Source organism: Electrona antarctica (genome assembly GCF_951216825.1).
Source record: "Electrona antarctica genome assembly, chromosome: 21".
NCBI lineage: Eukaryota > Metazoa > Chordata > Actinopteri > Myctophiformes > Myctophidae > Electrona > Electrona antarctica.
Genome location: NC_136802.1, coordinates 40,321,415 through 40,334,313, shown reverse-complemented (window position 1 = coordinate 40,334,313; position 12,899 = coordinate 40,321,415). Strand labels below are relative to the sequence as shown.

At 42.0% G+C, this 12,899-nt stretch overlaps 1 protein-coding gene across 3 annotated transcripts in view; it reads left to right on the top strand.

Moving 5' to 3' along the window:
- The window catches only part of rap1gds1 (RAP1, GTP-GDP dissociation stimulator 1), a 74,749-nt gene that overhangs the window by 30,284 nt on the left and 31,566 nt on the right, over positions 1 to 12,899 (top strand). For 2 of the 3 annotated variants that reach the window (XM_079491440.1, XM_079491441.1), the window contains exons 5-6: positions 5,511 to 5,657; positions 12,557 to 12,685. In XM_079491440.1, the coding sequence (XP_079347566.1) occupies positions 5,511 to 5,657; positions 12,557 to 12,685 (276 nt within the window). The remainder of the gene's footprint in view (positions 1 to 5,510; positions 5,658 to 12,556; positions 12,686 to 12,899) is intronic. The other variant, XM_079491442.1, reaches the window with a different exon arrangement.

The following is a 12,899-nucleotide window of genomic DNA, read 5'->3' as shown; positions in this document are numbered from 1 at the left end:
AAGTACATCTTGATGATGTCATCAAGATGTACTTAAACCATGTTAATGATTTTTTTAAGCTCTAAGGTATATTAATGACATAGTAAAATGTTGAAAATGAGTGGTATTCCCCTTTAAGTAAATGTACTTACAACACTGGATATTAGTCTGGTTCCCCACAGTGTTTAGATCTTTTCCAAGGGGGCGGTTACTAAAAGATTCAAACGGACTCTATTGGTTAGACCTACAACCAATCAGAGCAGCGCAGCCCGCTACGTCACGGCCCTGGTTGGTTATAGCCTGGTAAGCCCGCCCTAAATTTGCGTACTGGGCCTACGAAACATACCCACAATTGAGCGACACCAGACTCAATCTGCCCGGGGAAATAGGCATTGCAATGGCAGATTGAAGGCTGGCTACGCGAGGCTACAGCCAGACTATCCGGACCCCTAGACCGGTGGCTCTCAAAGTGGGTGCCGTGGCCCCCTAGGGTGCTGTGACGCAAGCCAGGGGGGCCTCAGAACACTTCGATAATATGTGGAATGTATCAATATCACTTCAGTTTGACCACTTACATAATACTATACTGACCTAAATAGCACTTTATTGCACATTGTTTGTTTTTGAGGGACGCTAGCCCTTCCTATGCCCAGCTTATCGTGTTTGTATAAATAAACACACAAGACAAACGCAAGGACAGAAAAGTGAAGACGCAAATTGTGATTGGCCGGAATGACATTTGCGATGATTTTCATTGGCCGAGCACGGTATGTGACGTATGACGATAAGAGCGCCTCTCACTTCACACGGGTGTGAGTTTTTTTCGATCTACAACCACATCTCTTCATCAAAAACAGCAGATCTACAAGCTTGTAAATCTGCTATTTTTGATGAGTCCCCCCCCCAGAGTGGTTAACCCTTTTGGTGTTTTAACTAAGCATTATGTTATACTTTAGCTATTGAAAAATAGCAGATCTACAAGCTCATAGCGCGCCACCGAGTGGCGCGCTACAAGCTTGTAGGTCTGCTATTTCTTGAGTGGTGTAAACCACTCCTACAACTGGCTTTGTTAGTCTGTCTGTCTGTCTGTGCTCAAAAAATGAGCACGGTTGCTATGGTCACCCAGTTCACACGGGTGTGATTTCATTACGTCAGACATTACGTCAGACCACAGCTGATCAATCTATATAAGACCTTACACCACTCAGTTCACATGGGCGTGATGTTTTTTTAAATCGTGAAAATGCGGCACAAATCTTTGAATATATATTCTTTCAGAAGACTTTTTTTTTTATTTCGACGTCAGGTCAAAATGGGTTAAACGTAAACTGTAACATTATTTTCAATCGGTCTGTGGAAACGGTTCGTCCTCTCTCTTTCTTTCTCTCTCTCTCTCTCTCTCTCTCTCTCTCTCTCTCTCTCTCTCTCTCTCTCTCTCTCTCTCTCTCTCTCTCTCTCTCTCTCTGTCGCCTACATGAAGGGTAAACTCCACTGCAGCAAAGCCACATAAAAAAAGAAAAAAGGAAAAAAACGGAGCGAGGCATGACTGATTGTGTCTCCCTGCTTGGCCGTCCAAGGCCATCTCTAGTCTGACTCTGCACACGAGTGGTGGCAGCTGGAATGAATGAGTGGCTTTTGGGAGAGGTACAGTATATGTACCAATGGGGGGGGGGGGGGGATGGGGGAGGCATCCCCAACCTTGTCAGCTTGAGACACACTAGACAAATGTTTAGCCGGAGGAGGTCTGGTGCGCCGTCTTACTAAGTATAAGAGGGTTTTAGTGGTTAAACTGAAGTGATGAATGTGATGAATTCCACGTGATACGTGTTTCCGAGGCTGCCCACTTTTGAGAAACCCTGTGCCTATAGTGAATGTCAACCCAGGGGGGTCTGCGATCGCGTCCAGTGGAAGCCTGTGAGATGAGAAAGCACAAAGGCCCTATTTTGCGTGTCTTAACACATTGAGAGCCCACGCAATACTGCCCAAAATCACTTTCACCTAGAAAATCCATTCACATTTTTGAGTGGTGTAAACCACTCCTACAACTGGCTTTTGTGTGCATAAAAAAATGAGCATGGTTGCTATGTTCAAAATAATTTCTGACGTAATTAAATCACACCCGGGTGAACTGGATGACCATAGCAACCATGGTCATTTTTTCTGCACAAAAAAAGCCAGTTGTGAAATCACATCCGGGTGTGATTTCATTACGTCAGATCAGAGCTGATCAGGCTATATAATACCTTACCTTATATAATACCTCACATCGGACAAAAACTCCAGCTGAATCAACCTTACACCACTCAGTTCACACGGGTGTGATTTTTTTATAATTCAGCTGACTGTGGAGACACATGCTGGAACTTTTTACTTTGAAATGTTTTATAGTTTCTGAGTTATTTAATTTAAACGCCAAATGCATTCTCAATGGCGAAAACACAAACTTTGGCACCAAGTGTTTTGATTTTTCTGATTTTTTTTTAATAAAAAAAAAAAAAAAAAAAAGACTTCCACAGACGTCTTGGGCTATGCACGTGCGGTAATACCCAGGACGTCCACAGACGTTTTGGGCACAAAATGTGTTAAGTAACCAGGTCTTATGACTTAACTTAAGACCTGGAGGCATGGTCAATGCTGTTTGGCCACTCAGAATAGCCAAATGGCATTGACCACACCTCCAGGTCTTAAGTTAAGTAATAAGACCTGGTACTTAAGACACGCAAAATAGGGCCCAGTGAGTCATGACACCCCCCCCCCCACCCACCCAGTCATCACCATGATGCATTGCATTCTTCTGCATCGGAATATCATCATGTACAAAATGTAATGTAATGGGTTTGGATTGTCTTAGATTGTACACTGGAAATGAAGGCTATCCCTCAACTGTACTCCCCAGTATGAATAATGGTGGTGATGGTGGCAAAACCATGAAAAAAAAATCTATGAAAAAACGAATCCATGAAAAAAAGAGATAGAATTTAACCGTTTTTTATATAATTCAAAATGGCGGGTGATCTAAAGGTGAGAGGTCAAAAGTAAGAGCATAATACTTGTTCGGCATGTGTGTGGAAGTTTCATAGCCGACCGTCAAACGGTTCATGCGCGTTCAAAGTTTGCATTTTCAATTGAGTGCTATAGCGCCACCCTTTGGCCAATGGTCGTGGGCTTCGCATCGTCACCGTTTGGCATAGCTCTCTACCAGATTACCATAAGTTTCGCGAAAACCGACTGCACGGTTCAGCCAGAACCTTTGGCGGAAGAAGGAGGAGAAGAAAAAGACAGACAAGAACAAGGGGCCAACGTCCCTTAATGGACGGGCTTGGTCCCTTAAAAACTGACAAATGGGCTACAATAAGGGACCAAGAAGTCCCTTCGGACTTGGTCCCTTAAAAACTGAAAGGGTCTCCTCCCGATGAAGATAAGAGGGCATGCTTACATATACAATTTTAATGATTTTATATGTCTGGCTTGATGTCAGGCCAGAGGTTCTACACAGCACCAGAATACTGTTTTCTTTTAGGAGGAGGTCGTATGGAATACCTTTCCTTTTTTGTGTGAAAAACATTTCCTGACATTTAGAATACACTTGAAATATGTTGCTGCTGTGTTCTACCACCTCCATACACGATTGTTTGATATCGACTTCTTCACACCCCTGTATTTGATATTGATTTCAATGTTTGTTTTGAGCCCGATCTCACCCAGACACTGCAAAATAGCACGGATTGCTCTTCTGTACAGTCATGGACGCCTAGAAAACCCGGCATTGCCAATCCGTTGCTATTTCTCCGTGCTTGGGAGAGTTCGGGTTTCATCACATTCTGTTACTATTGGGTTACAACTCGGACAGGGCTGAGTCGGCTCTACCGAACTTCGCAAACGCTCGACACGGCAACTTGCGCGCTCTAGTGCGCTCGGTGGCGTCTCTTGTGGCTCAAGTTCGGTAGAGACGACGCCCCGCCGTCACAGTCTATGTATGGTGAGGATCTCAGTGTAATATGTACGTACGGATTTTGGGGTTTTCTAGACGTGTACAGTATGTACGCATTGCGGAAATGCCAATCCATGCTATTTCACCGTGTTCGGGTGAGACCGGTTTGTTGTTTTACTTGCTTGCTTAACCTTAATTTTAATTCATTTCAGGCTGTGTCTTTGTCCGATTTGTTTTATTTCTTTTTCGTATCATTTTTTTTAGGGATGCACCGATATGGAAATTCTTGGCCGATACCGATGTTTACAATTTAGCCAATACTGATACCGATATTAGTTGATTTGTTTTTTTTTGGTGTTATTATTTGATCTATTAACCCCTTTTGTGCCAGGGAAACAAATTCATCTTCATTATAAGAAATACATGTTCAGAATCTACAGCTTGGTAGACTGCAGATAAGTTGAGATAACCCAACACACCAACATAGCCAGCGCAAAATGTATGCTTATCAACGACAGATAAATATCGGCTACTGCCATCGGTTAACCCATTGATGCCTGAGCAGTGGCGTGCACAGATAGACACTAGGGGGTGCTAGAGCACCCCCTGCCCTCTTAGCAATGTGCCCTTTTCAAAAATAGCAGACCTACAAGTTCATAGCGCGCCACCGAGTGGCGCGCTATGAGCTTGTAGATCTGCTATTTTTCAATAGCTAAAGCATAACATAATGCTAACACCAAGTTTCGCACAAGGTGCCCTTTTTTAACTTGAGCACCTGCCCCTCTAAATGTCTGTGCACGCCACTGTGCCTGAGGCCGAATCTGGGAACGCCTTTTAGGGCCCGACCTAAGGTTTCTGAAAACCTTCAAATTCTGATTCTTTAAATTATTATTTTTTACAGTGGTGGAAAGTAATTAAGTACTTTTACTTAAGTACTGTACTTTACTTTATTCTGTACATTTACTTCTATTCCACTACATCTCAGAGGCAAAACATTGTACGTTTACTCCACTACAATTATTTGTATAGTTACTTTGTAGATTACAAAACATACATTTAGGCCATTTGAAAATAGCCAATCTAAAAGCTTGCATTGCGTCGCAATGCGACACATTGTGAGCTTGTAGATCGGCTATTTTCAAAATATGTTTTATACATTTGAAAACTTGAAATGGGACATTCTGCATAATGGGTACTTTCTACTTTTGGTACTTTAAGCACATTTTGATAACAATACTTTTGTACTTTTACTCCAGTACATTTAAAAAGCAAGGCTTTTGCACACCTACAGGCGACAGGTGCGTAGGAGAGGGTACGGTGCCCCCTACAGGCGACAGGTGTGTAGGAGAGGGTACGGTGCCCGACAATAAAAAAGAACAAACACCCGCACACTGTCTTCAAATGCAGTGAAAAAACTGTAATAGGAATACGGCAACGTTTCGGCCTATGCCTTCATCTACTTTCATCTAGATTGCAGTATTGACACTTTTACTTAAGTAAAATAATACTTTTTCCCACCACTGTCGGTGCATCCCTAACTATTTTCTTTTCGTTGTGGTTTGATTTGTTGCCTGTTGTGTTGAACCTCTTTGTTTTGCAGATGAGGGCAGGACTGCGGTCGACCAGGAGGGCGGGGCTCAGATAGTAGCCAATCACATTAAGTCCCTCTACCTAGATACTGAGCCGGCCAATCAGAAGCTGTTGACTGTCTTTTGTGGCATGCTGATGAACTATAGCAATGATAATGGTAAATAATGAACGAATCCTCACCGATGAACTGTAGCAATTATAATGGTAAATAATGAACGAATCCTCACCGATGAACTGTAGCAATAATAATGGTAATGAACGAATCCTCACCGATGAACTGTAGCAATAATAATGGTAATGAACAAATCCTCACCAATGAACTGTAGCAATAATAATGGTAATGAACGAATCCTCACCGATGAACTGTAGCAATAATAATGGTAATGAACGAATCCTCACCGATGAACTGTAGCAATAATAATGGTAATGAACGAATCCTCACCGATGAACTGTAGCAATAATAATGTTAAAGGAGCATTCAGTGATTTGGAAAAAAAAACCCGGTCCGCCCCGGTAACAAGATGTGCACATGCACACGCTCTACAGTGGGGGAGGTACAACAGCACGTGCACCAAGGCCCACCCCACTCGATCATGATTGGATGAAGGCCCCTCTCATCCTGATTGGATGAAGGCTTTGCCACCAAAAGCCCAAACCGAAACTAGGGTTTTTTGACCCCAGGGGCTCACTGGGGACAGGGAGGAACTCCTTATATGGTCAGCACCATTTATAGTAGGGAGGATTATCCAAAAAATAAGTGCTATTTGAATTAAGTGAAATCACTGAATATACCTTTAATGGAAGAATCCTCACCGATGAACTGTAGCAATAATAATGGTAATGAACGAATCCTCACCGATGAACTGTAGCAATAATAATGGTAATGAACGAATCCTCACCGATGAACTGTAGCAATAATAATGGTAATGAACGAATCCTCACCGATGAACTGTAGCAATGATAATGGTAAATAATTAACGAATCCTCACCGATGAACTGTAGCAATAATAATGGTAATGAACGAATCCTCACCAATGAACTGTAGCAATAATAATGGTAATGAATGAATCCTCACTGAACTATAACAATGATAATGGTAAATAATGAACGAATCCTCACCGATGAACTGTAGCAATAATAATGGTAATGAACGAATCCTCACTGAACTATAACAATGATAATGGTAAATAATGAACGAATCCTCACCAATGAACTGTAGCAATAATAATTGTAATGAACGAATCCTCACCGATGAACTGTAGCAATGGTAATGAACGAATCCTCACTGAACTATAACAATGATAATGGTACATAATGAACGAAACCTCCACTTAACCCTGCAGAGAAACAACTGCTAATGTGCCTAATGCCACGCCAATAATAACGCTTTGATAATTTAAAGCAGTTCACCCATCTTTACATTCCTAAACCTGTAATTGACGACCGCATCATCGATCAATAAGATACTCAATAGGAGACGGTCTCCTACCAGGCACTCAGCTGCACATAAGGGGAACACCTGCTTGCGCACTGCGGCCGGACGTCTCTACCACCACAGCGTTTCTTTAGCCAGCATGATACAGATAAAATGACCACCTCGCCTAATGCCGCGGAGGTTCCAAGAGTTTTAACGTACTTCCAAAGTGTGTACATTGTTTTAACCAATTTAGGCCTGACGTCGAAATAAAAAAAAAAAGTCTTCTGAAAGAATATAATATTCAAACATTTGTGCCGCATTTTCATGATTTAAAAAAAAAAATAGCAGACCTACAAGCTTGTAGCGCGCCACTCGGTGGCGCGCTATGAGCTTGTAGATCTGCTATTTTTCAATAGCTAAAGTTTTTACATAATGCTTAGTTAAAACACCCGCCCAAAATGGGTTAAGTTTTTGATTGATTGATTGAAATATTTATTAACAGTTTGCAGAATTACAGTACATTTCAAGCACAAACTCAATACAAAGGCTGTTAACTGTGAGTGGACGACCCAATTAAGCATTACACTTGTTTCCAATAGGGTCCACCATGTTCAATTCATCAAAAACATTTAGAGACGTACAAATAGACACTTCTATATAGACAAAGGACCGAACAGGAATTCATCATAAAGGAGGTGAAAAGGGAAAATAAACATATACAGTGAGGGAAAAGGGGGGGGGGGGGGGGGGGGGGGGAAGTCACAGTATATGGTTTTCATATCGTGAATATTATGAACTTTGACACAAATCTCGTGTTTAATCCACGTGGATTGTGGTTGACTACTTGGTTATACTAGCACTTTGAACGGCGTCATAACAACATGTCATGAAGGCTTGGTTACAACCAAAACAGACTTCCCCTTCAGAATAAGAGCCCCGGGGGCGGCCAAATAACATGTCATTTTTGGAGCACGATAAAGGTTTTGAGAACCACTGTCCCCATAGAATCATGTTATCACAGCAGCAGCGGCGGTGGTGGGTGGCCTTCCTTTATGCCATTCTGGGCGGGAACCCCTTTTGGTGTTAGCATTACGTTATGCTTCGGCTATTGAAAAATAGCAGAGCTACAAGCTCATAGCGCGCCGCCGAGTGGCGCGCTACGAGCTTGTAGCTCTGCTATTTTTGAAAAATCGAAGAACGACTGACATAGAAACATAGCTTTTTCGGAGAACTGTCAGGATGTAGAAGACATTTTTTAGAATCTGATCTCGGGTCAAAATGGGTTATGACAGCAACTAGGAGTGCTATGGCTAGCAGTGAGCATGCTATGTAATATGACAGCCTCAAAGTGGCTGCTGCCAAGGCCCTAGCTGGCACCCCTGGCTGACAGGATGATCCATCTGACTTGTCTGGCGGAGGGTGAGATATATATATATGGCTTTTCACTGTCTGGGGTTTGTGACGGTGCAGGCCAGGGCACTGCGGCAGCAACCCAGCACGCGGGGATGTGGAGTTTACAAACGGCCATATAAACGCGTCCATCCACAATCAATCGAGATCACAGATACAGCTGAGCTGCAAATGAACCACAGATATCGTCTCTTTCAGGTGGAAACCTGTGGAAAATGTTACTTCTAAGGATTCAAAATTAACCCATTTTGACCCGAGATCAGATTCTAAAAATGTCTTCTACATCCTGACAGTTTTCTGAAAAAGCTATGTTTCTATGTCAGTCGTTCTTCGATTTTTCAAAAATAGCAGACCTACAAGCTCGTAGCGCGCCACTCGGTGGCGCGCTATGAGCTTGTAGATCTGCTATTTTTCAATAGCTAAAGCATAACATAATGCTAACACCACAAGGGGTTCCCGCCCAGAATGGGTTAAAATGTAGCAGCAAGCAGCGATGAGACGGGGGCCAATCGATAAGAAAAATCACACCCGTGTGAACTGAGCGGTGCAGGCTGCTCAACAACACCGCTGACTGCCTGGCTACAGTTCTAGTTCTAGTGCTCAGTGTGAACGGCCTTATTGGGTGCTCGACAGTGCCACTTTCATTGGCTCGTAAAACCTTCATTTTTAAACTTAAAAAAATACAAAAGCCCAACATTGGTGATATTGGTCCAAAGGTTTGAGTGTAGAAATTCCCGCGGATTTTGATCAAAGATCGTGGGGATAAAAAAATATAGATAAAAAAAAAGGATATCAAGTTATTTTGGAGTTTGTTTGCTCCATTAACTCCTCGATTCTTTCACCACTCCTCCTCATTCCTGTGTTGTGTTTCTGACTCTTACCTTACCTTCCCCACTGACTCCATCCATTATACTGTACTTTACTGTATGTCTTAATGAACTAAATGCTTTCCTCTCCTCTGTCACTTGTACTTGTACTGTACTATAGCAGCTCTACTGTATAGACACGTGTGGTCGCAGTGACCAGGGAGATGCGTCTACACTGTTCTTTTTGTTTTTTGGTGTCGGTGTTGGTGCGTCTTTTTTTTTGGGGGGGGGGGGGGGGGTAGATTTGTCCAACCTTTCTCAAGACATGCATGACAGGGTGGGAGTCGGTTTCAGTTAAGTGGGAGGGAGGGTCTTGAGAGTATTCACTTGTAACCATTGGTTTAAACTATTTAAAAATATTTGTGGTGGAATTTTTGCCTACAATGACACGAATGAAAAACTGCTAGGAGGAAAAAGCACTAAGACCAGGGTCTCTCATTTTCAATTCATCAAAACATTTTAAGACATACAAATATACACATCTATGCAAAATAAAATAAAATACAGAGTTAGAAAAAAAATAAAAAAAAATAAAAAAATAGCCGGGGGGGTTCATATTCTGTTTTTGGGTTCAGTTTGGGAACGGACTAAATCAGAACCGACTCCAGCCTCGTTTTCTGGTCTCGTTTGCGGTGCCATTATTATTACCAGCACAGTGGTTCTCAAAATGCTGTCCATGAAGAGGTTCCAAATGTCTGTAACTCTGAGAAAATGGAACCAAATGGACCCTTACAGGTCTGTAACTCTGAGAGTGTAACAAATGGACCCTTACAGGCCTGTAACTCTGAGAGTGTAACAAATGGAACCAAATGGACCCTTATTACAGGTCTGTAACTCTGAGAGTGTAACAAATGGACCCTTACAGGTCTGTAACTCTGAGAGTGTAACAAATGGACCCTTACAGGTCTGTAACTCTGAGAGTGTAACAAATGGACCCTTACAGGTCTGTAACTCTGAGAGTGTAACAAATGGAACCAAATGGACCCTTACAGGTCTGTAACTCTGAGAGTGTAACAAATGGAACCAAATGGACCCTTACAGGTCTGTAACTCTGAGAGTGTAACAAATGGAACCAAATGGACCCTTACAGGTCTGTAACTCTGAGAGTGTAACAAATGGAACCAAATGGACCCTTATTACAGGTCTGTAACTCTGGGGACCCTTTTCTACCAAAAGAACTGGTTCCGTTCCAGATTCTTGGAACCATTGCATTTGGACCGCCGGCCTATTCCGAACCAACTTTGAGGGTTCTGAACCAGTTAATTTTCAGTGGAAACACTCTGAACCGGTTCAATATTAGGCGGGGGGGGGGGGGGGGAGAACCGAACCGGGTCAACCCCGGTGGAAAAGGGAGCACGAGAGTGTACACACGGAACCAAACATGTAGCCTTGTTACGACAAGTCCATTTGGTTCCATTTGTACACACCGGGCGTTCCGTAAATTGAAAACATTTGAGAACTGCTCGCTGCGTGTGTGTTTGTTTCGTTGTCCGAGAACGTCTCTTGCTTCATCCTTTTGCTTTTTGTTACAATTCCACAGTTCAGTCATGATGATAATTCAATGGGTTGCCTTAACCTTAACCTTCTTATATCTGTTAACCTCTCTCGCTCTCTCTCTCTCTGGATTCTTACAGCTGTACTGTTGGTGACTGGGCCTGTCACAATCATTACATAATCGCCTAATCGCAATAATTTGAGATGATCAATCGTCAATTGTTTCCATGTTGGAATGAAAAAATATATATGAAATGTGTCAGTGATTTCTTTGTATATTTAAGTTATTTGTCATATCTGCCCTGTGCATTTTGTGATTTACGAAGCCTAAAAGGCGAACAGAAATACAAATTGTGACGTTCCGATGTTCAATGCAAAAAAACACAATTAAATCGTTAATCGCAATTATCATCGTGACATCAAACAATTAGCGACTGGTTGGGTTGAGACTCTAGTGACTCGTCATGAGGGAGATTTGAAAACGGAGTTTTGAAAACGTTTAAAAGTTGAGAGTTCACAGTATTATATATGATATAATATATTATATATGATACACAAAGAATATAATAGCCTCTCTGTCGGGTGGAAACATATGTCCAAAACTGTTATTTGTTGTTTTTTTGTATGTATCAAATCAACAAATCGGCACAAATAACTTGTTGTAATAGATTTTATCTTCTGAACTACTTAAAGGGGCATTCCACTCATTTTCAACATTTTACTATGTCATTAATATACCTTAGAGCTGTTGTGTGGAAATAATAAAAAAGTCCCCCCATTCTGAGTTTCCTAGAACTAGAGGTCTGAAAAAAATCATTAACATGGTGAAACGCACCTTGATGATGTCATCAAGATGTGTCTCACCATGTAATTTTTCATAATTACAGTTCTAGGAAACACAGAATGGGAGGATGGGGGGACTTTTTATTATTTCCACACAACAGCTCTAATGTATAATAATGACAAAGTAAAATGTTGAAAACGGGTGGTTTTCCCCTTTAAGCATTGTAGTATACATTGTCTTGTATAATGTTGACGTTCAAAAATGGCTGATCTACAACCTCACAACGCAATGCATCACGGCATGGTTGCGAGCATGTAGATCTGCCATTTTCACGGTGCGCTTAAAGGGATAGTTCAGATTTTTTGAACTTAAGTTGTATGAAATACTTGTCATTAATATAGTGGTTGCAACTGTATTAATTGATTGCCCGAGTCCCATGGTGGGAGTTCTGCTCTGGTTTTGGTCAATATTAAGTAGTTCCGGTCAATTTGTGGGGGGCACTGGGGCCACGCAGTAAAACTAAATTAATCCACAAAACGAACGTAATTTGTATTGTTGACCTATTTCTAAAATATTAGCGCGACTTTCGTTCAACTTTGACCCCTCTATCACATGGAACTATTTTTTGGGCGTAGTGATATGGACACAAAAAACATAGTTCTGTGTGATAGAGGGGTAAAAAAAGAACGGAAGTTGCACTAATATTTTAGAAATAGGTCAACAATACAAATTACGTTAGTTTTGTGGATTCATTTACTTTTACTGCGTGGCCCCCAGTGCCCCCCACAAAATGACCGGAACTACTTGATATTTCACCAAAACCAGAGCAGAACTCCCACCACAGGACTCGGGCAATCAATTAATACAGTTGCAACCACTATATTAATGGCAAGTATTTCATACAACTTAAGTTAAAAAAATCTGAACTATCCCTTTAATAATCGTTCGTTAATTGTAATCGAGGTGATCTTGGTATCGCTCCCTAGCCTTTCAGCCACAGTCAAAGAAACACGTGTTTGTGTGTGTGTGTGTGTGTGTGTTGTGTGTGTGTCTCTCTCTGTGTGTGTGCGTGCGCGTCCCTCCAGACTCCCTCCAGGCTCAGCTGATCAGCATGGGCGTGATCCCCACCCTGGTCAAACTGCTGGGACTCCACTCTCACAACACGGCACTGACCGACATGTGTCTCATCGCCTTCGGAAACCTGGCCGAGCTCGGTGCGGATTACCTTCACATTTTTAAGAATAGTAATAATAACAGCTTGAATCTCAGAGTCTAAATCTGTTACTTTTTCAGGAAAAGGAGGAGAAAGAAGCCGTGATCCAATGGATCCATAATGTGGTTGTTTTTTTGAGTGGTGTAAACCACTCCTACAACTGGCTTTGTTAGTGCAGAAAAAATGAGCATGGTTGCTATGTTCACCCTGTTCAC